Source organism: Ranitomeya variabilis, chromosome 5 (genome assembly GCF_051348905.1).
Source record: "Ranitomeya variabilis isolate aRanVar5 chromosome 5, aRanVar5.hap1, whole genome shotgun sequence".
In the NCBI taxonomy this organism is placed as follows: Eukaryota; Metazoa; Chordata; class Amphibia; order Anura; family Dendrobatidae; genus Ranitomeya; species Ranitomeya variabilis.
In genome coordinates this window covers 500,821,134-500,845,886 of record NC_135236.1, presented here as the reverse complement: position 1 = coordinate 500,845,886, position 24,753 = coordinate 500,821,134, and the positions used below count along the sequence as shown (strand labels likewise).

The 24,753-nt window shown below is 41.7% G+C and overlaps 1 protein-coding gene across 1 annotated transcript in view; it reads right to left on the bottom strand.

Moving 5' to 3' along the window:
* Window positions 1-24,753, bottom strand: part of CDHR2 (cadherin related family member 2) — a 239,739-nt gene that overhangs the window by 78,424 nt on the left and 136,562 nt on the right. Inside the window, exons 12-17 of the mRNA XM_077265704.1 lie at window positions 19,127-19,357; window positions 9,847-10,002; window positions 9,282-9,446; window positions 6,457-6,518; window positions 4,515-4,758; window positions 4,194-4,433 (exon numbers count right to left, since the gene is read on the bottom strand). Of these exons, the coding sequence (XP_077121819.1) occupies window positions 4,194-4,433; window positions 4,515-4,758; window positions 6,457-6,518; window positions 9,282-9,446; window positions 9,847-10,002; window positions 19,127-19,357 (1,098 nt within the window). The remainder of the gene's footprint in view (window positions 1-4,193; window positions 4,434-4,514; window positions 4,759-6,456; window positions 6,519-9,281; window positions 9,447-9,846; window positions 10,003-19,126; window positions 19,358-24,753) is intronic.

The following is a 24,753-nucleotide window of genomic DNA, read 5'->3' as shown; positions in this document are numbered from 1 at the left end:
ACTGTGGCCCATTTCTGTCCCTGGACAAGCCCCATGTTGAAATGCAGCCCACCACCATTTGGGGGCCTGTGGTCAACTGAAAGGAGGGAGGGGGAAACTGCCGGATCTGAATGGGATCCACCAGTGTTAAAGGGCCATCGAGCCACTGTATCATTCTCAAAGACTACTTTCATACTTTATTTATGGACTTATGGACTGTATGTTTCACTGTTTTATTAAAGGCTATGTTGCATATTTAAAGGCCTTGATGGTCCAGGATGACCATGTTTTAGGAGGGAGGGGTGTAAGGAGGTGGCAGAGAACCTCATTGTCTCCTCTCTCTCCTAGGTGCTGGGCCTGTGCGACAGATGCGATACCCAGATGGTTTATTAATGTCTTGATGTCTTGTGTTCATTTACTGTGCTTATAATGTCTTTATACTGCATCATTGTAATGTCTGTGCTGTGTTTGCCTTGTTCAAATGTTCTACCATTGTACTGTATGATGCCTGTAGTGTAGGGATAGTCTAGGGTTAATTTAGGGGGCTGAGCCAACAGCTCCAAGCAGACAGGAAGTCCCTGTCTGCAGTGCAGAGCCCAGGCAGTATGGCCTGAAAGAAGAGGTCTGCCTCTGGAGAGAACTGTGTGCTGCCCCGGATCTTTGGGCAGCACAACGGCCACTAGGACTACGTAGGTGCCCCGCTGAATGGACTTCATGCATGCATATTCCAGCGTAAGGACTACTGCCTCTTTCGGCCACTGTGGCTGTTGTGGGTACGGCCGTGGATGAAGCTAGGGAGAGAGCAGGAAGCCAGTGTTTGTACTTTATTTCCTTTTATTAAATTGTTTCTCTGTTGGACTGCAGTTGTGTCTGGAACACGTTTGTCCTGCCTATTTCTGTACACGGTACCAGGGTGTATACTGTCGGTGGCTTAGTTGACTCGGCTGGGACTACCACCCCAGACCACCTTGTTTCACATACCCACATGTATACACAGAGCACATGCATATAGACATATGTATACACAGAGCACATATATACAAACATATATGTACACAAAGAGCACACACATACAGACACATGTATACACAGAGAATATACATACAGAGGCATACATAGACCACAAATGTATACAGAGAACATGCAGACATATGTGACACGCCCTCCAGGGCCGTGGGGTACTCAGAAGCAGGTCAAACAGTTCTTTGGGGAAGTCACGGGGCCGTGACAAGACTCCGTGGCCCTGGGTGTGCCGTAAAATGGGGAATATGTATATGGGATTTAACGTGACACCACCTGTGGTGTTCGGCAATGGATGGCCGATGCTGCTAAAGGAGACTGCTGGGGCTGATGGTAACGCAACTGGGATGGTTCTGCTCCCCACAGGTGGAGCGGGGCCCCAGGGCTACCGCATCCATTTATGTCAGGCTTTGTGTACCTTGTGGTGCAGGACTCAGGGTGCAAAATATCACTAAATGACACAAGAGCTCTAGTTTACTTTTCCTTCACTTGATGGATTGATAGTACAGACCTGGGTACTGGTAACAGATCCTAATGGAGAGCCGGCAGCCTGAAAGCAATTTTTGGATACACCTGGCCAGGTAGGTACAGAGGTCTTCCTTCTGCGCGGTCCTCCTTTTTTCCTTGCTGCCTAACAGTTCACACTCCTGCTGCTAACTGTCTCTATTTTAAAAAACTAACCTTGGCCCGCATGGCAGGCAGATCAAGCATATCAAAGGTGCCACTCCTTTGTGTCGGCTCCAGGCTCTGGTATGCTTCTCTGCTGCCAGGTATTAGATCGGGCCAGAAGACCTGCAGTCCCATGCCCTCTGGATTTAGCTGCTGGGACTTCAGTACCCGCACAACCAAGGACTCCGGTATCCGGATCCAAGCGCTCAGCTCTGGGGCGAGTTTAATCACAGCGCCACTCCCCAGGCTCTGTTCTCTCCTACTGACACCTGGTAAGGGGACCCCTCCTTGCTCCCAGGCATGACATTACTCCCCTTGAGAGAGGCAATGCCACTGTGGCAACCGGACTCCTGGGGTGCCACATTCCCCCCTAGTGAAATTCAGTACTCCCGGACTGAGGAAACAAACAAATTAACAAGTGAACAATCATATGTGCCACATATGTATACACAGAACACATACATGCAGACACATATACACAGAGCACAAACACACAGACACTTGTATAGGCAGAGCATATATACACTGCTCAAAAAAATGAAGGGAACACTAAAATACCACATCCTAGATATCACTTAATGAAATATTTCAGCTGCAAATCTTTATTTATTACAAAGTGGAATGTGTTGAGAGCAATAAAACATAAAAATGATCAATGTAAATCAAAACAAATATCCCATGGAGGTCTGGATTTGGAATGATACTCAAAATCAAAGAGGAAAATCAAGTTACAGGCTGATCTAACTTCAGTGGAAATGCCTCAAGACAAGGAAATGATGTTCAGTTATGTGTGTGTTGCCTCCATGCGCCTGTATGACCTCCCTACACCTGCCAGGGCATGCTCCTGATGAGGCGGCGGATGGTCTCCTGAGGAATCTCCTCCCAGACCTGGACTAAAGCATCCACCAACTCCTGGACAGTCTGTGGTGCAACGTGACATTGGTGGATGGTGTGAGACATGATGTCCCAGATGTTTTCAGTCAGATTCAGGTCTGGGGAACGGGCGGGCCAGTCCATAGCTTTAATGCCTTCTTCTTGCAAGAACTGCTGACACATTCCAGCCACATGAGGTCTGGCACTGTCCTACATTAGGAGGATCCCAGGGCCAACTGCACCAGCATATGGTCTCACAAGGAGTCTGAGGATCTCATCTCGGTACCTAATGGCAGTCAGCCTACCTCTGGTGAGCAAATGGAGGGCTGTGTGGCCCTCCAAAGAAATGCCACCCCACACCATTACTGACCCACTGCCAAACCGGTCATGCTGAAGGATGTTGTAGGCAGCAGAACACTCTCCACGGAGTCTCCAGACTCTGTCACGTCTGTCACATGTGCTCAATGTGAACCTGCTTTCATCTGTGTAGAGCACAGGGCGCCAGTGGTGAATTTGCCAATCTTGGTGTTCTGTGGCAAATGCCAATCGTCCTGCACGGTTTTGGGCTGTGAGCACAACCTCCATCTGTGGACGTCGGGCACTCAGCCAATCCTCATGGAGTCAGCTTCTAACCGTTTGTGCAGACACATGCACATTTCTGGCCTGCTGGAGGTCATTTTTCAGGGTTCTGGCAGTACGCCTCCTGTTCTTCCTTGCTCCATGGCTGAGGTAGCGGTTCTGCTCCTGGGTTGTTGAACTCCTACGGCCCCTCCATGTCTCCTGGTGTACTGGCCTGTCTCCTAGTAGTGCCTCTAGCCTCTGGACACTGTGCTGACAGACACAGCAAATCTTCATGCCACAGCTCGCATTGATGTGCCATCCTGAATGAGCTACACTACCTGAGCCACTTGTGTGGGTTGTAGAGTCAGTCTCATGCTACCACAAGTGTGAAAGCACAACCAATATTCAAAAGTGACCAAAACAAAAGCCAGAAAGCATTGGTACTGAGATGTGGTCTGTGTTCCCCACCTGCAGAACCACTCCTTTATTGAATGCATCTTGATAATTGCCAATAATTTCCATCTGTTTTCTATTCCAATTGCACAACAGCATGTGAAATTGATTGTCAAACAGTGTTGCTTCCTAAGTGGACAGTTTGATTTCACAGAAGTTTGATTTACTTGGAGTTATATTCTGTTGTTTATGTGTTCCCTTTATTTTTTTGAGCAGTGTATATACTGTATACATAAATACATTCACAAGTACATTCACACACTATAGAGGATTTAACAGTCTGTCTCCTTCTCTTAACTTCTTCTAGACCCCCGCAGGGCTTAGGTCCCTTGGTGACATCACAGTTACACACCCATGATGTCACCAAAGGTCATGATGCACATCAATCAAACTGATAATGCAAAACTATTAGTTTCTACTGTAAATGCTGGGCCTCCAAGGGGGTGGGGGCTGTGCTCTTAAAATGGATAATACAACCATTGTAATATGCATTTTCAAAATAAGTATACCAGCCTCATCAGGTCTATTTATAATGTCTGCAGCTTGTATTTTAAAACTAGTGAGTGATCCCTGTTAATAGACATGCAAGAAGATTGATCACTATATTTAAGTCATTTAATAAAGAAGAAAAAAATTACCTCAACATTGATGGTTACGCTAACATTACTGGATAAAGAAGGAATTCCCAGGTCATACAATTTCACAGTTAGCATAATGCGTCCCTTCTGTGAAATATTAATAGCTTCTCGATCCAAAGGAGCAATACTTGTGATAAGCCCCGTTGTGATGTTAATGCTGAAGTTCCCACTGAATTCACTGGGTAGGATCTCATACTCAATTACACTGTTATTATTTCCCGGTTCATCGTTATCAGTCGCCTAAGAAGAACATAACTTTTATGTAAATGCAGTCAACAGAAAGAACATTTAAGCTTGATAATTGTTTATTTTGTTAATTACCTCAAGCTGGATACTGACATTCTCCGTGTTCTCATTGACAAAAATATTATATACTCCTATAGCAGTTGGAATACAGTCATTTATATCTAATAATTCAATTTCAAGAAGAGTGGTCCCAGTGGCATTCATTCCATCCTGTGCTTTTAGGGTGGCATAATAAAAAGCAATGCGCTCTCGATCTAGAAGATCCCCATTCACTACACTGATTTCCCCATCAGATGGGTTTACCTGAAACAGGTTCAATCTGAAAAGAAATACATCAAAATTGTGAATTGGTGTTGGGATTTAATAATAACCTTAATAACCTGCATTACTTTTGTTCCTTCCAGTAATAACAGTGTATTCTTGGATTTATGAAAATGTAATCAAAAGCAAGTAATGATTTAACAAAAAAATATATATTCACATTTTAAACTACTATTAGCCACATTGTTGCTGTTCCAGTGATCACCATCAATCTCTGCTTGATTCCTGCACTCATCATATTCTGTGTATATTTCACATGGCCCACCTGGAGACATGCAGCTGTTAACTGTATTGGTGTGCACAGCATCCCCAAACAGTTAAAATCTGCAGCAGAGCAGTGAGACTCAGCCACAATGGGGCCCATAAGCATGGGAGGAGGGGGCCCATCATCGCAGTTGAAAGCAATGATGAGAGAGTTGCAATCAGGGTTACCTGGTTAGGGGCCCACTTAGACGATGGCCCTCCCCCCATTTAATTGAGGTACTGATGTTGGGTTGGTGACATTCATGTACTGAAGTTGGTTCAGGTGCTGTATTCCTGTATTGATAATGGTTCTGGTGCTGTACTTATGTAATGATAACTGTTCTGTTGGTCCTGTTGCTGTATTCATGCAATGGAGGTGCTTCTGGCAATGCATTCATGTACAGATGGTGATGGTGCAGTATTTATGGTGATACTAATGGTGGTTTTGGTGATATATTCATGTACTGATGATGGTTTTAAAATTTTCCCACCGCGCTCGTGCTGACGTCAGTTAGGTGAAGTGAGTTCATTGGCTGTGAACTTCCAGAAACTTTCTCACACTCGCAGTGACATCAGTCAGGTGATACGAGTTCACCGCAAGATACTGGGCAGCGGTAGCAGACGCTGCTCAGTGTCTTTGCTGGATATCAGGCTGTATGGTCTTATCATGCAGCCATGCAGCTTGCCATCTAGATGTAGCAGAGCTAGACCCGTTGTGGGGCAATTGGATTATGATCCTCTCAGCGGAAAGGTGACAAATATTGTTGTTTGCATTTCCCCCACTGTAAATATCTATCTATTCTATGTGTATACACTGTATGTAATCTATCCTTTCCTTTTGGGTTCTATGTGATTCTACTGTACGCAGCAGATGAATTGCCGGCTTTTCAAAGTAGATTGGGGTGTAAAAATCGGACAGCAATCGCATGGTCCATTTGCTGTGTATTTGCTTGCACCCATTGACTTACATTGGCGAGTCTCATAAGAGATGTGCAGCAAACTGCAGCATGCTGTTATTTTTTTCTCAGTACGATATCAGGAGAGAAAAAAAATCGCAGATGAGATGTGACCCATTGAATAACATTGATCAGAGTGCAATTCGATTTTTAATTGGATTGCACTTGTCCGTTTTTCTCGCAAATGAGTATGAGCCCTAATAGTGACTATAAATCATCAGTGACCTCACACCTATAGTCCCTTATCATTAAATGTGCTATAGGATGGACTGCCTGCTGCAAGGTATTACAGGGAAGCACACTAGTGTGTGCCAAAGGTCACCTGTTCCTTCTTCTCTGTCTTATGCCATTTGTAACATGGAAGTGGCCATTTTAGGTAATATTTCCAAACCAAATTGCGAATTATTCAGATTTGCAAATTTAAAAAAATTATAAATGTACTCAATTTGCTCATCATTATTCACTATACAAATGTTTCTATACCTCTATATACTTACATTGATTCTGGCAATAATGAGTAAGTAATAATTCCAAAAATTCCAGAATCAGGGTCAGTTGCCTATAATACAAAAGCATACAAGTAATAATACGGTGTAGTCTATGGTAATTTTTAGCATAAATATCAATTATTTTAACCCCTTCACCCTGAAGCCTGTTTACACCTTCCTGACCAGGCCAATTTTTACAATTGTGACCACTGTCCTTTTATGAGGTAATAACTCTGTAACGCTTCAATGAATCCCACTGATTCTGAGAATGTTCTCTCGTGACATATAGTTCTTCATGATAGTGGTAAAAAAAAATTATATGACTTGCGTTTATTTGTGACAAAAATGGAAATTTGGCAAAAAATTTCAAAATTTCCCAATTTTCAAACGTTTAATTTTTATGCCCTTAAATCAGAGAGTCATATCGCACAAAATTGTTAATAAATAGCATTTCCCACATGTCTACTTTACATCTGCACAATTTTTAAAACTTAATTTTTTTTGTTAGGAAGTTATAAGGGTTAAAATTGATCAGCGATTTTTAATTTTTACAACAAAATTTGCAAAACCTTTTTTTAGGGACCATCTCACATTTGAAGTCACTTTGAGGGGCCTATATGACAGAAAATACCAAAAAGTTAATCTATTCTAAAAGCTGCACCCCCTCAATGTACTCAAAACCACATTCAATAATTTATTAACCTTTCAGGTGCTTCACAGTAATTTTTGGAATGTGAAAGGAAAAAATAAACATTTACTTTTCTTCCACAAAGATTTCCCTTTACAACATTTTTTTTTTACTTTCGAAAGGGTAACAGGAGAAAATGGACCATACAATTTGTTGTGCAATTTATCCTGAGCATGCCGATACCCCATATGTGGGGGAAATCTACTGTTTGGGCACACGGCAGGGCTCAGAAGGGAAGGAGCGCCATTTCACTTTTTGAATGTAAAATTTGCGGACGCCATGTCATGTTTGGAGAGCCCCTGATGTGCCTGAACAGTGGAAACCCCTAACAAGTGACACCATTTTGGAAACTAGACCCCTTAGGGAACTTATCTAGATGTGTATTGAGCACCTTGAACCCACAGGTGCTTCACAGAAGTTTATAATGTAGAGCTATGAAAATAAAATTTAAAAAAATCACATTTTTCCCAGATAAATCTTTTTTAGCTCCAAATTTTGCATTTTCATAAGGGTAAAAGGATAAATTGCTCCATAAAATTTGTTGTGCAATTTCTCCTGAGTGCACACATACCCAATATGTGTTTGGGTGCACAGCAGGGCTTGGAAGGGAAGGAGCGCCATTTGACTTTTTGAAAGTAAAATTTACTGGAATAATTAGCGGATGCCATGTCGCGTTTCATGTGCCTAAACAGTAGAAACCCCCCACAGGTGACATCATTTTGGGAACTATATCCCATTGGAAACTTATCTAGATGTGTGTTGAACACCTTGAACCCTAGGTGCTTCACAGAAGTTTATAAAGTTAAGCCGTGAAAATAAAAAAAAAAAACTAATTTTCCCACAAAAATCTTTAGATCCAAATTTTGTATTTTCACAAGAGTAACAGGAGAAAATGGGCCCCAAAATTTGTTTGGCAATTTCTCCTGAGTATACTGATACCCATATGTGGTCTAAAACTACTTTTGAGGCACAGTGCAAAGCTCAGAAGAGAAGTAGCACCATATTACAGTACAGATTTTGCTGCACTGGTATGAGGGTGCCATGTCACATTGGCAGAGTCCCTGAGATGCCAGAACAGCAGAATCCCCCATAAGTGACCTCATTTTACAAACTAAACCTCTCAATGGATTAATCTAGGGGTGCAGTGATTATATTGACACCACAGGTGTGTCACAGAATTTTATATCATTGGGCATTAAAGAAAGAATAATTTACATTTACCGCCAAAATTGTGTTAGCCCAAAATTGTACATCTTCATACTGGGAAAATGGTAACAATGGCACCAAAATTTGTCCCACAATTTCTGCTGAGTGTACAACTTTGCCATATGGAGAGACTGAGCGCTATTCGCCTCCTGGAGCGCAGATTTTCTTAGAATAGTTTGTGGACTTCATATACAGAGCCCCTAAGTGCCATAAGAGCAGAATTCCCAGTCAAATGACCCCATTTGGGAAATTATAACCGTTTGGGAATTTATCTACAGGTGTAGTGATGATTTTGACTCCATGGGTGTTTTCCAGTAACAAGCAGCAGTGGAAGTTGCTGAGTGAAAATTGCAGACTGCCGTTGTAGTGATCGGTATGTTGAAGTGACCAGTACGTTGTAGTGCCCAGTACATTATACCCAGCTCATGCTTTTGGAGACATGTGTCATGCATATGTAGTATGTTTGTCAGAGCCTGTATAATGCATAATGAGATGTAGCATGTGGGTCAGAGATCTCCAGTGTAATGTGTCATGCAGATGTAGTGTTTGTGTCAGGGCTTTACAGTGTAATGTAGTATATGTAGTACATATCTCCAGTGTAATGTACCATACATAAGTCTTATGAGTATCAGAAATCTCAAATGTTATGTACCATGCATATGTAGTATGTGTAGTAAATATCTCCAGTGTAGTTGGCCATGCAGTTGTGAGTCTATCAAGTGATCAGAAGCACTTCTTATGCACTGGATGTAAACATTTATTATTTTTGAATAGACAGCCAAAATGTTGAGACCCGGTAGTAATTTTTATTATATAATTAGTAGCCTCCCTTTTGCAGAATCTTGAATTCTTTAATGTATGAATAGATGGGGATAACATTTTAATAAAGTCTCCTTTAAAAGTTCTCATTAAATAGAACAGTAGTTTAGAATTTACTTACTTTAATTGTCCCAAGAATAGTTCCATCAGGACTGTGCTCGTTAATTTCCAGTTGATAGGTTCCCTTAGCAAATTCTGGAGTATGATCATTTATATCTATGAGATCAATAGTCACAACAGCAACAGAACAGCAATCAGTTACCAAACCTGTGTCATTGGCCACCACCTACACATCAGAAAGTAAAAATGACAAAGTCGTGATTGACAAAGTTTATTTAGACCAAAGTCTCCAAGTTTTATTAAGACAAATATCTACTCTTATTGTGCCTTGATTCAGAAATATCAGCAGCCCACGTATTACAGATGGAATCTCCCTCCTTTCAGAAGGAAAAGTTATATATAGGCAAACCAAACTAATGTGTATAAATGTCTCTACGTTTGCCATGGATGTACATTTTTTTATTGTGCTATTAAGTATTTTTACTATGAAACTATTTGTCCAATGATAATATTTGCAATCACCATATGCAAAAATATTAATAGGATTACACGATGCATTCACATATTATTAAAAATTATAATCTTCCATATAGAAAAAATCCAATATGTCCTGGTAAAAATCATACCTCCACTTCCATTCGCTTATACTTCTCATAGTCTACAGCTGCAGAGTTTTGGACCAGTATTTGAACCAATCCAGTATTTGTGATTCGGTTTGGGCTTACTGTGAAGAATTCAGCAAAGTTTCCCCTCAGATACAGGTTAAATGCTCCATTCTGGTCCTGTAATGGCAGAAGATGAAAGTCATAGGGACAAGATACAGTGAAAAACATTTATAGGTAAAACAAGTCAGACCCCTTCAGGTCCCACAGTCACTTTAGGGGGTAAGAACTCTGCGAGGCTTCCCAGATATTCTGAGACAGTTTTTTTCGTGATTTATTGCACTGCATGTTAGTGGTAAATTTTGGTCAATATGATTTGCATTTAATTATGAAAATGTTGACATGTTGGCTTAAAATTTGAAAATGTTGCAATTTTTAAACTTGGAATTTTTATGCCTTTAAGCAAAATAGTTATATCCCACAAAATAGTTAATAACATTTACCACATGTCTACTTCACATCAGCATCATTTTTAAATATAACTTTTTTTTGTTAGGAAGTTAGAAAAAAAGATAAAAAGCAATAACGAACAAAATTTACAAAGCAAATTTTTTTAGGGACCACATCACATTTGAAGCTACTTTGAAGGGCCTATGTGACAGAAAATACCCAAAGGTTTTCATGGTGGCAGCTCGTGGGCCTCCTCAGCACCTCCCTACTCTCCATGGTCACCGTGCGGCTTCTACTCGGGCTTCTACTCACATCAGGTCGGTTCGGTGAGGCTGTTTCCTGCAGCACTACTGCTGCTACAGCATGGTGTTTCCATCTAGGCTTAGTGGGGCATGACCGGTCTATGCAGGAATTTAGCCCTGCTGTATCCTGAAAAGATTTGTCTCTCTGGCCTATCCCGTGCCAGCAGGATCAATATAAGGTAGCTAGGCCCTCCACCCCTTGCTTGAACGTTTGGGTTATTCCTGTTTGTTATTGTGCATGCCTTTCTCTGTTTTGTGCTTGTTTTTTCCATCCTGCTTGACCTCTCCACCCCTTGCTTGAACGTTTGGGTTATACCTGTTTGTTATTGTGCACGCTTTTCTCTGTATTCTGCTTGTTTTCTCCATCCTACTTGACCTCTCCACTCTTGACATAGGCTATATCTATTGACCCTGTGCGGCCTGCCCTGACCTTGGACCATCTGACCAAGTTTTGTCTTTGCCCCTCTGCACCTGTAACGGGGGCCAGGGTGGTAACTGTACCGAGGGATTGCTGCTGCTTCGTCATCACACCCCGACGCTCCGCTACAGAAATATCGTGTCCATTTTGTGGGGTGCTGTGTGTCAAGTAGTTCACCCACCTGTGAGTCAGAATCCTTCAAAGCATACAGGGCTCCAATCCATCGCAGACACACACAAATGTTATCAAATTCCCAATTCATTTTCAATAAAACTTTACTCAATTCGTGCATCTTCATAACAGACTTAATCCAACAATCTTCAAAAGACACAAGAACTTCTCCTCCTGCACTTTCCCTGGTCTTTTTCTTCAGTTTATCTTCTAGCACGGTGGCTTCCAGACCCGCAGTCCCCTGGGAATTCCAGCTTTCTGATACTAGGTGCTCCCCATCCACTTTCCACATCCTGGGTGAAAAATCAGGTTGCCTCTGCAATTCCTGTTCGGATCGTAAGTCCCAGACATCACGGAAGGTAACTCACAGACAAGCCACTGACCCTTCCAGACTGCCTCGCTTCCCACGTGCTTTAAGATCTAACATCTCCAGACCTGCTTCCCTCAGTGCTTCTTCTGTCTCTCTCAACTGTAACTCTCCACACAACTACTACCACTCCTTCTAGAATAATTCCTCTCACTCTGCTCTAGCTCCTCCCACTACCTGAAAATTACCTCTGAAAGGCACTCTTCCTGCCACTACACTGGCTCTGCCCCCTTTCTCAACTGTCACTACTCTGACTGAAACCAGTTCTCAACACAATCTAATCTCCTACTCTACAGTGCCCCTTAACACTAACCCACAACTACACTGCCATAACCCTTACCAATGCTGACCTACCACTGCCACTGACTGTCCCTATTCCTGTCCCTAACACACAGATATCAGAACAGTGTCAGCCATTATCATATTAAACAGTGTCAACTATCATAAACTATATAGGGTACACAGCAAACACAAAACTTACCCAGTTTCATTAGGTAGGCATACACAGGAATGCAGGGCTCAAACCAGCCACCTGCACACCCCCTTACATACCTCCTTCCTAAAACCATGGTCATCCCCGACCATACGGTAGCGGTATAATATACACATCACAATAAGTACAATGTAATGTAATGGCATCTTATTAAAACATCAATAACTTCAAAAATTAATATACATTGCAACAAAAGAACTTTTCTCCAATCCACCACGTTTGACCTGTTTCTGGTCAGGACTGGTACCAGTCCCACTTGGTTGGGACCCTGGAGCAAACAGATCAGTTCTTTTCTCACCAGCTCACCATCACGTGAGCACAATCCTGGTGTAACCCGGCTCGACCTTGGTTTGTCCAGACACCAATATAGATCCATTTGACCCCAGTCTCCACTTCCTGAGACCCGGACAGACAGACATTTCCCCATAGGACTCTCCAAGTCCACTGACCAGTCCATAACTGACTTGAATGTCCACACTCTTCTTCATGGCTCACTTGGCCAAATTACTACAGCTCCAACCGTCTAGGAGTATGCAGTCCATTCTCTTCTGACCTGGTTCACTCATCAGGTCATCCTGCATATGTTTCCCCCCTTCTTCCTATTTCCAGACCACGGTCCCTTTAAAACATGTGTGCTGCTCAGTTTATCTCCTGCAAACAAAATTCAGGTTAAACAACAACATTTCACAGATCTTATCACAGTCTCTGGAGCAGCCACACACACAGTTCAGCAACAGTCCATAGGGCACCATGACTTCATAAGGTCTGTGTCCTGCAATCTAGCAGAAGGGGCGCAACAGGCGCAACAAAACTTGGAGGCATAAAACAGTTCAAAACAATTCTTTAACTGCAGCCATTCTCACCGCACTGTCTTCTGGGCTCCCGCCCATGGGACACAGAACAGTCCCTCACAGCCTTACAGGGCTCTTGCCCTCAGTGATGCTGAACAGTCCCACTTTTTCACATCTGGTGCAACTAGCACAACTTTCTGATCCAGGGTGCAGTTACAGTCACTGTCCCCACTTATCATCAAAAGGGGTACCGGAGGAGTGTCCATTAGCCTCTGCTCCACTTCCCCTCCAGTCCCATACATCATCTAAAGGGCTCCGTGCCTGTCCTCCAGCGGTCACCGGTGACTCTAGAGCAGCTGCTGATGGATCATCCTCTCATTCTCCAGGAATCTGCTGCTGGGGATGAGGTTTCTTTTTCTTTCACTGCGCCCACCATGGGCTGGCACCGCTCACAGGGGGATATACCCTGGCCTCAAGCCACAGTCTCTGCCCTACAGATTTTCGCGCCATTTTCAGTTTAGAACGCCCATGATGGACGGAGCTATCTCCTACTTCTGCATCATCCACCATTTTAAAGTCTTCAATGGCTGCCATCTTTGCTGTTTCAGGGGTTTCTCCATTTTCCAAATGCAAGGCATCTGGATCCTGCCGACTATGCCACTTTGTAACGGGGGCCAGGGTGCTAGCCGTACTGAGGGATTGCTGCTGCTTCCTCATCACACCCTGACGCTCCGCTACAGAAATATCATGTCCATTTTGTGGTGTGCTTTGTGTGTCAAGAAGTTCACCCACCTGTGAGTCAGAATCCTTCACCGTATACAGGGCTGCAATCCGTCGAAGACACATACAAATGTTATCAAAGTCCCGATTCATTTTCAATAAAACTTTACTCAATTCGTGCATCTTCATAACAGACTTAATCCAACAATCTTCAAAAGACACAAGAACTTCTCCTCCTGCACTTTCCCTGGTCCTTTCCTTCAGCTTATCTTCTAGCACCGTGGCTTCCAGACCTGCAGTCCCCTGGGAATTCCATCTTTCTGATACTAGGTGCTCCCCATCCACTTTCCACATCCTAGGCGAAAAAACAGGTTGCCTCTGCATTTTCCTGTTCGGACCGTAAGTCCCGGATGTCACGGGAGGTAACACACAGACAAGCCACCGACCCTTCCAGACTGCCTCGCTTCCCACGTCCTTTAAGATCTATCATCTCCAGACCTGCTTCCCTTAGTGCTTGTTTTGTCTCTTTCAAGTGTAACTCACCACACAACTACTACCACTCCTTCTAGAATAATTCCTCTCACTCTGCTCTAGCTCCTCCCACTACCTGAAAATTACCTCAGAAAGGCACTCTTCCTGCCACTACACTGGCTCCGCTCCCTTTCTCAACTGTCACTACTCTGACTGAAACCAGTTCTCAACACAATCTAATCTCCTACTCTACATTGCCGCCTTAACACTAACCCACAACTACACTTCCATAACCCTTACCAATGCTGACCTACCACTGCCACTGACTGTCCCTATTCCTGTCCCTAACACACAGATATCAGAACAGTGTCAGCCATTATATTAAACAGTGTCAACTATCATAAACTAGATAGGGCACACAGAAAACACAAAACATATCCAGTTTCATTAGGTAGGCATGCACAGGAATGCAGGGCTCAAACCAGCTGCCTGCACATCCCCTTACACACCACCTAACGAAGCCTCTGACCCTCCATTCAGCTGCTGCTATCCTGGGCACTGTCCTGGAGTGGTACTTGGCAACTACCTGCAGCCAAGCCTAACCTCACCACCAGAGGCTCTAGTGAATAGTGATAGTTGATTAGTCATGCCCTTCCAGGGCAAGCCCGGCCCATAGCACAGTGGGTCCATACCCACTCTTGTTAGGAAAGTGATACAGAAGAGGAAATTTAAAAAATCCAGCATCCTTAGGGAGCGGATAAATATATTAAAACATGAATTTTATTGGGACATTTAAAATAAAAAATAAAATTACATGATTATGAAGTGGGGGGAAAAGGAGAATTGGGGGAAGCACCGGTCTACTCGTTTCAAACTCATCCGCTCTTACTTCTGGACTAACAGTGGTTGAGCTCAAAATGCAAAGACCTATGTTCCTCTCATTCCCACTTTTTCCCCCTTCATGTTCTTATTCATACCATTTTTAGTTTTTTATTTTGAATGTCGTAACAAAAGTCATGTTTTAATATATTTACCCACTCACTGCGGATGCTGGATTTTTTTAGTTTCCTCTACAGCTTCTACTGTCCAGGAGCCAGTCTGGATTTTATTGACGCTTTATTAATGCTTTAAGTGCTTCACAGGGATTAAAGCAATGTGGAAGGAAAAAAATGAAAGTTAAGATTTTTTTCCTACAAAAATTTTGTTTTAGCCCGAAATTTTTCATTTTCACAAGAGTAACAGATGAAAATGGATCATATAGTTTGTTATGCAATTTCTCCTGTAGTGGAAAACTACTGTTTGGGTGCATGGCAGGTCTGGGAAGGGAAGGAGCACCATTTGACTTTTGGCACACAAAATTCTCTGGTATGGACACCATGTCATGCTTGCAAAGCCCCTGAAGTACCTAAACAGTATAAACAAGTGACCCCATTTTGGAAACTACACTTCTCGAGGAATTCATCTAGGGGTGTAGTGAGCATTTTTATCTCTCAGGCGATTCACATTCCTGTAAAACATTGGGCTGAGTTAATGGAAAATTTATTTTTTTTCCATAAAAAGAGTTGCTTTGGCACCAGCTTTTTAATTTTCAAAAGGTATAATAGGAGAAAAAGAATGGTAAAATTTGTTATACAAATTCTCTTGAGTATACCAATACCCCATATATTGTTGAAAACTACTTTTGAGGATAGTGCAACGTTCAGAACGCAAGAAGCGCCATATTGGAGCTCTGATTTTACTGGAATGGTTTAATGGTTCCATGTCACATTGGCAGAGTCCCTGAGGTGCCAAAATAGCAGGACCTCCCAGAAGTGACCCTATTTTACAAACTACACCCTGCATCGAATTCATCTAGGGGTGCAGTGAGTATGTTGACATCACATGTGCCTCACTGAATTTTATACCATTGGGCGGTGAAGAAAGAATAATTACATGTTTACCACTAAAATGTTGTTTTCTCCCCAAGTTTTTAATTTTTATAAGGTCTAATAGGAAAATATTGGATCTCAATTTGTGGTACAATTTCTCCTGAGTGCGCCAATACCCTACATGCAATTAGAAACTACTTTGGAGGCACAGTGGAAAGCTCAGAAGGGAAGGAGTGCCATATTAAAGTGCACATTTTGCTGTTATGTGAGGTGAGTCTTAATGTGATATTTGGGAAGCAGAATGAACAAATCAACAGCAGGTCAAGAATGTATCTTCTTTTATGTTTGGCTACTATAACACACTAAAAAAACACTTTTTTACAAAAAAAAAGTTTTTGCATTGCCACACTTAGAGGGCTTACTTTTTATAGGACGAGTTGACGTTTTTATTGGTGTTATTTTCAGGCACATAGCATTTTTTGTTCGCTTTTTATTCCAATTTTTGGGAGGCAGAATGAACAATAACCTGCAATTTAGAAATAGTTTTGGGGGGTTTTTGAATGCCGTTCACCATGTGGGAAAAGTGATAAGCCAGCTTTATTCTGGGGTCAGTACAATTACAGAGATAATGCATTTATATCTTTTTTTATGTTTTGTGCTTTTACACAATAAAAACTATTTTTTTCGAAAAAAAAATTGGTTTTGCATCGCTATATTCTGAGAGCTACAGCTTTTTTATTTTTCTGCTGATGGAGCTGTATGGCAGCTTGTTTTTTTTTTAGCTATACCATTTTCAATTTCATTTGTCTATTTGATGGCATTTTATTCCACTTATTGTTCGGTGTTTTCTTGCCATGTTTTTTTTTACAGTGTTCACTGAAGGGGTTAACTAGTGTGACAGTTTTATAGGTCGGGTCATTACGGATTCAGAGATACAAAATATATGTACTTTTCGTTTATTTTTGTTTTTGCATAAAAATACAAATTTATTGGAATGATATTTTTTAATTTTTTTTTTGTCTTTATTTTGTGATATTTTTAAAATATTTTTACAATTTTTATTTATTTTTTCACTTTTTACTTAGTCCCTCTATGGGACTTTAATTTCTATTACGCATATCACTGATATAATGCATTGCATTGCAGCAGCACTGTAATGCATTATATGATATCTGTCAGTGTTACACTGATAGGAGCCTCTTAGACCATTCTCCTGACATGGTCTAAAACAGGCCACCCTAGCTGGCAGACCCAGAGGTCGTAATTTAACCTTGGGTTGCCATGACAGCGATCTGCAGCTCATGATGACGTCAAGGGAGTGCCAATCTGACAGGAGAGGGAGCCTCCTCCGTCTCACAGCCTTCTAAATGCTCCGATTGCTATTGATCACGGCATTTAGGGGGTTAAACAGGAAAAAACAAGCTGTAGCTTTGCTATCAGTTAAGCTGAGCTCCCGGCAGTGATTGTGCGAGCACTACTCCTGTGCCTTCACGATCACCAGAACTTATCGATACACCCATTTGCAGGAACGCACTGCAAAATAGAACGTACTAGAAAGTCCAATGGCAGGAATGGATTAACGCATTCATGACATTACGATTTTCTATTTATTTTTTTTTTCATTATTATTATTTTTTTTTTTTTCCTCCCCTTCTTGCAAAAGCTATAACTTTTTTATATCTCCATAAATATAGCCATATGAGCTCTTCTTTTTTGGGAGACGAGTTTTACTTTTTGGCAATTTTCTGAGACCAAGAACATTTTCATTTTGTGGGATCTATGGCTGTGTGAAAGCTTATTTTTTGCGCCCTGAGCACACATTTCTAATTATATAATTTTGGAGTAGATACGATGTAATGATTGCCTCTAATTGTAATTTATTGAAATCTTGAGGCGCCAAAAAAAACGTAATTTTGGCGGTTTGATTTTTTTTTCTCGTTACGCCGTTTACTAGTGTTGAGCGATACCGTTCGATACTTGAAAGTATCGGTATCGGAAAGTATTGGCCGATACCGGCAAAGTATCGGATCCAATCCGATACCGATACCCGATACCAATACAAGTCAATGGGACTCAAGTATCGGACGGTATCCCTGATGGTTCCCAGGGTCTGAAGGAGAGGAAACTCTCCTTCAGGCCCTGGGATCCATATTAATGTGTAAAAGAAAGAATTAAAATAAAAAATATTGCTATACTCACCTCTCCGACGCAGCCTGGACCTCACCGAGGGAACCGGCAGCGTTGTTTGCTTAAAATTCGCGGGTTTACTTCCTTACGTGAAGTCCCGGCTTGTGATTGGTCGCGTGCCGCCCATGTGGCCGCGACGCGACCAATCACAACAAGCCGTGACGTAATTTCAGGTCCTTCAGGATTTTAAAATTACGTTCCGGCTTTGTGATTGGTCGCGTCGCGGTCACATGGGCGACGCGACCAATCACAAGCCGTGACGTCACGGGAGGCTGGACACGCGCGCATTTTAAAATGCGCGCTTGTCCTGCCTCCCGTGACGTCACGGCTTGTGATTGGTCGCGTCGCCCATATGACCGCGACGCGACCAATCACAAGCCAGAACGTAATTTTAAAATCCTGAAGGACCTAAAATTACGTCACGGCTTGCTGTGATTGGTCGCGTCGCGGCCACATGGGCGGCACGCGACCAATCACAAGCCGGGACTTCACGTAAGGAAGTAAACCCGCGAATTTTAAGCAAACAACGCTGCCGGTTCCCTCGGTGAGGTCCAGGCTGCGTCGGAGAGGTGAGTATACCAATATTTTTTATTTTAATTCTTTATTTTACACATTAATGTTGTTTCGATACCGATACCCGATACCACAAAAATATCGGATCTCGGTATCGGAATTCCGATACAGCAAATATTGGCCGATACCCGATACTTGCGGTATCGGAATGCTCAACACTACCGTTTACTGATCTGATTAATTTTCATTTTTTTGCAAAACCAAAAGCAGAACAGAGACATTATACACGATCAGAAATCAGGTTAGTGTAATGTTGATAGGATAAAACACTTTCAGGACATGTTCACATGTTCAGTACTTGGTCAGTATTTTACCTCAGTATTTGTAAGCTAAAATCAGGAGTGAGACAATCAGAGGAAAAGTATAATAGAAAAACGTCAGCACCTCTGTATTATCACCCACTCCTGGTTTTGGCTTATAGACACTGAGGTAAAAACTCACTAAATACTGACCGTGTGCTTGTGGCCTGAGTCCCTCAGTACTGGTTACATACCTTGTCAGGATCATGAGCAGTGATGTCCAAATTTGACACTGGTACCCGGACTGAAGAATGTTCCTCAATTTCTCCATGAAATCTTTCCACAGGGGGAGCAGTGAAATTACAGTCAGTCACATCACAGTTGTAAAACTGAGGCTTGTTGTCATTAATGTCTAAAATGCGGATGGTAACCTCTGTTGTAGCTGTTGCATTCTGCATATGAATATTTAGCATCTTTTCTTGAGCCTGTAGGGAAGTAATGAATATGATTGATAAAACTGCTAAATAGTCTTCCACACAGAATCTGGGGTATTGAAAGCAATCATGGGGCCGCATAACAAAATTTGAAACTGAACTCTATGCTTCATAGACCCTCTTAAACATGGCACAACATTTTAGCCTTTCCCTACCTTCCAGTATCCACAGTAGTAAGAGGATCCATTATTCCATTATTAGAGCCTGGACTTTGACCTTACAAATGGTACCTCACTCAAGGACAAAATAGATATTTACCCAACAGGAGGCAAATAGCATTATGATTAAAGTCTCTTAGGCCACATTCACACGTTCAGTATTTGATCAGTATTTCACCTCAGTATTTGTAAGCCAAAACCAGGAGTGGGTGATAATACAAAAGTGGTGACATGTTTCTATTATACTTTTCCTCTGACTGTTCTTGTCCTGGTTTTGACGTACACATACTGATATAAAATACTGACCAAATACTGAGCGTGTGAACTTGGCATTATAGTGCAAACATGATTGTTACACAGACATCTCTCTAATAGAGGTTATATTGGGTTCACATGGTACTTTGCGGATGTGATAGTGTAGAAGGGAACTGCCCCAAAATGTGTATAATATATTATATAGAGTCATTACAAACAGAGTGATCTATTTCAAGTGAGGGATCTTTTTAAATGATTAGGAAGCCTTTGCAAGTGTTTTTTGTTAATTATTCTAATTTACTAATAAGATAATGATTTTTGGGTTTTCATTGGCTGTAAGCCATAATCATCAACATTAAAAGAAATAAGCAATTCAAATAGATCACTCTGTTTGTAATGACTATATAATATATGAGTTTCACTTTTTGTATTGAAGAAGTGAAACAAATTAACTTCTTGATGATATTCTAATTTTGTGAGAAGCACCTGTATGTATGTACCTAAATATAAATATAAATATATATATATATATATATATATATATATATATATATATATATATCAGGGTGGATTGATTTAAATCACGCCGATTTAAATCATGATTTAAATCACGATTTAAATCAAAAGATTTTTTTCTATTTAAATCGGATCGATTTAAATCATGATTTTAATCATGATTTAAATCACTGATTTAAATCAAAAGGTTTTTTTTTAATATAAATCACGATTAAAATGAGAAGTGAGAGCAGTGCGCATGTGCGCCCATAGTTACACGGACGAAACTAGGGGCAACGATCTAACACCAGGGTGAGGGGGGGACCCCAAAGTAAGTAAAAATCTTTTTTGTTTTACTATATGGCAATAGGTAGGTGTTTAAAAGCAGCATGTCTTAATTGTATAAACTATTAATAGCCTCCACATTTTGTTCATACTGCCCCTTTAATTCCACACTTCTAGCTTGGTTTCACTTTTGGTTTAGTTTCTTTTTCCGTTCAGTTGACATGCCCAAACTTGTTGGATAGTCAGCAGTACTTGGCTGTAGTAACAATCAAACTTCATAAGTGATCTGTGTGAGCCATGGCAGGTCGTAAGAGAGACCCTATTTGGGTTCATTTTGTTGAGATGCCAGCAGCAGATCTTGGAAAGAAAGGTGCAAGAGCAAAGTGCAAATACTGTCAAAAGGATATCCAAGGACTTGTTTGCCGTTTGAAATCACATTATGAAAACTGCAACCAGAAGGGAAATGAAGATGGTGATAGTGAAGTGTTTCTTTGGTCATCTTCATCACCGCACTTCTCATGATGTTGCCTCATTCACGCCACCAGGCCTTGCATCTCTTTGTTGCATCGTTTGCATTTTGCACGCATGCCTGCCTTACCGATAGGCGAAGGAGCTTCATTAAAATATTCCCAAACTGGGTCTGTTTTACGGCCTGCTGCCATTATAAGGAAAGAATGTAATAAACCTCAGATCGTACACACAAACAGATCCAGACTTGTCTGTCTGTGGCTATGCTGCAGTATTGTGCTCAAAGTTTCACTTTCATTTTTTTGTCTGCTTGCCCTTCCTCCTCAAAACACTTAGATTCACATTCTTCTTGTGTTGTGCAGATCTATTCCACTCCAAACAATCAGAAACATATTGTCTAACTTCTTGGACTTGGCACTGAAGGGGTTGATTCTGTATTCATAGGTTTGTAGAACAATAGGATTAAGGTCTTTTTCTCAACTCTGTTCATGTTGTAACATTTTTGCCATGAAGAAGAGGCTGGGACCTCTGCGGAGTCAAATTCAGTTTTGAGAACTGCGTAAGTAAAGCGAGCGTCTGTGATAATATAGGAGAGAAACTGCCCACTAATCCTACAGAAACCTCTGGAAGAGCATGGCATTGTGAATGTTACACATATACAGCCTTTATTCTACTGAGTTAAACAACTCAGCTTTATCTCATGATGGAAGAACCTTTGGATGGTAAAATATTTTCCTCAAAAAGCAGTTTATTGAAAAAAATCCGATTTAAATCAAAAAAATCCGATTTAAATAAAAAAAAATCCGATTTTTTTGATTTTTTTTTTAAAAACGTTGATTTTTATCCACCCTGATATATATATATATATATATATATATATATATATATATATATATAGTACAGACCAAAAAGTTTGGACACACCTTCTCATTTAAAGATTTTTCTGTATTTTCATGACTATGAAAATTGTACATTCACACTGAAGGCATCAAAACTATGAATTAACACTTGTGGAATTATATACTTAACAAAAAAGTGTGAAACAACTGGAAATATGTCTTATATTCTAGGTTCTTCAAAGTAGCCACCTTTTGCTTTGATGACTGCTTTGCACACTCTTGGCATTCTCTTGATGAGCTTCAAGAGGTAGTCACCGGGAATGGTCTTCCAACAATCTTGAAGGAGTTCCAGAGATGCTTAGCACTTGTTGGCCCTTTTGCTTTCACTCTGCGGTCCAGCTCACCCCAAACCATCTCTATTGGATTCTGGTCTGGTGACTGTGGAGGCCAGGTCATCTGGCGTAGCACCCCATCACTCTCCTTCTTGGTCAAATAGCCCTTACACAGCCTGGAGGTGTGTTTGGGATCATTGTCCTGTTGATGGTCCAACTAAACGCAAACCAGATGGAATAGCATGCCGCTGCAAGATGCTGTGGTAGCCATGCTGGTTCAGTATGCTTTCAATTTTGAATAAATCCCCAACAGTGTCACCAGCAAAGCACCCCCACACCATCACACCTCCTCCTCCAAATCTTTACGGTGGGAACCAGGCATGTAGAGTCCATCCGTTCACCTTTTCTGCATCGCACAAAGACACGGTGGTTGGAAACAAAGATCTCAAATTTGGACTCATCAGACCAAAGCACAGATTTCCACTGGTCTAATGCCCATTCCTTGTGTGCTTTAGCCCAAACAAGTCTCTTCTGCTTGTTGCCTGTCCTTAGCAGTGGTTTCCTAGCAGCTATTTTACCATGAAGGCCTGCTGCACAAAGTCTCCTCCTAAGGCCGGAGACACACTGGTGCGAGATACGGCCGAGTCTCGCTGGTTAAAAGCAAGCTGTGGCACCTGCATTCTGGAGCGGAGCGTGCAGCTGCATAGCAATACATGGAGCCGCACGCTCCGCTCCGGAGTGCAGGTGCCACAGCTTGCTTTTAACCAGCGAGACTCGGCCGTCTCTCGCACCAGTGTGTCTCCGGCCTAACAGTTGTTGTAGTGATGTGTCTGCTGCTAGAACTCTGTGTAGCATTGACCTGGTCTCTAATCTGAGCTGCTGTTAACCTGCGAATTCTGAGGCTGGGGACTCGGATAAACTTATCCTCAGAAGCAGAGGTGACGCTTGGTCTTCCTTTCCTGGGGTGGTCCTCATGTGAGCCAGTTTCTTTGTAGCACTTGATGGTTTTTGCCACTGCACTTGGGGACACTTTCAATGTTTTCCCAATTTTTCGGACTGACTGACCTTCATTTCTTAAAGTAATGATGGCCACTCGTTTTTCTTTACTTAGCTGCTTTTTTCTTGCCATAATACAAATTCTAACAGTCTATTCAGTAGGACTATCAGCTGTGTATCCACCAGACTTCTGCACAACACAACTGATGGTCCCAACCCCAATTATAAGGCAAGAAATCCCACTTATTAAACCTGACAGGGCACACCTGTGAAGTGAAAACAAATCCCAGTGACTACCTCTTGAAGCTCATCAAGAGAATGCTAAGAGTGTGCAAAGCAGTCATCAAAGCAAAAGGTGGCTACTTTGAAGAACCTAGAATATAAGAGATAATTTCAGTTGTTTCACACTTTTTTGTTAAGTATATAATTCCACATGTGTTAATTCATAGCTTTGATGCCTTCAGCGTGAATGTACAAGTTTCATAGTCGTGAAAATACAGAAAAATCTTTAAATGAGAAGGTGTGTCCTAACTTTTGGTCCGTACTGTATGTAGTATATACAGGGTGGACCATTTATATGGATACACCTAAATAAATAAATAAAATGGGAATGGTTGGTGATATCAACTTCCTGTTTGTGGCACATTAGTGTATGGGAGGGGGGGGAAACTTTTCAAGATGGGTGGTGACCATGGCGGCCATTTTGAAGTTGGCCATTTTGGAACCAACTTTATTTTTTCAATGGGAAGAGGGTCATGTGACACTTCAAACTTATTGAGAATTTCGCAAGAAAAACAATGATGTGCTTGGTTTTAATGTAACTTTAGTCTTTCATGAGTTATTTACAAGTTTATGACCACTTATAAAATGTGTTCAAAGTGCTGCCCATTGTGTTGGATTGTCAATGCAATCCTCTTCTCCCACTCTTTACACACTGATAGCAACACCACAGAAGAAATGCTAGTCTAAGGGGGTCAGATTCCTTGTAGGAATGCTCGGACCTGACACCCATAATGTGGTGGTGCACCATCTTGCTGGAAAAATTCAGGGAATGTGCCATCTTCAGTGCATAAAGAGAGCAACACATCATCATGTAGCAATTTCAGATATCCAGTGGCACTGAGGTTTCCATTGATGAAGAAAGGCCCCACTAACTTTGTACCCCGTATACCAAACCATACCATCAATTATGGGTGTCAGGTCCGAGCATTCCTATATGAACAGTTTCCTGGAAAGTAGATTGGTTGTCATGGGTCAGTTGAATGGCCACCACCAAGGTCTCCCGATCTGACCCCCTTAGACTTTTATCTTTGGAGTCATCTGAAGGCAATTGTCTATGCTGTGGAGATACAAGATGTGCAGCATCTGAAACAACGGATACTGGAAGCCTGTGCTAGCATTTCTTCTGCGGTGTTGCTATCAGTGTGTCAAGAGTGGGAGAAGAGGGTTGCATTGACAATCCAACACAATGGACAGCACTTTGAACACATTTTATAAGTGGTCATAAACTTGTAAATACCTCATGAAATTCTCAATCAATTTGATGTGTCACATGACCC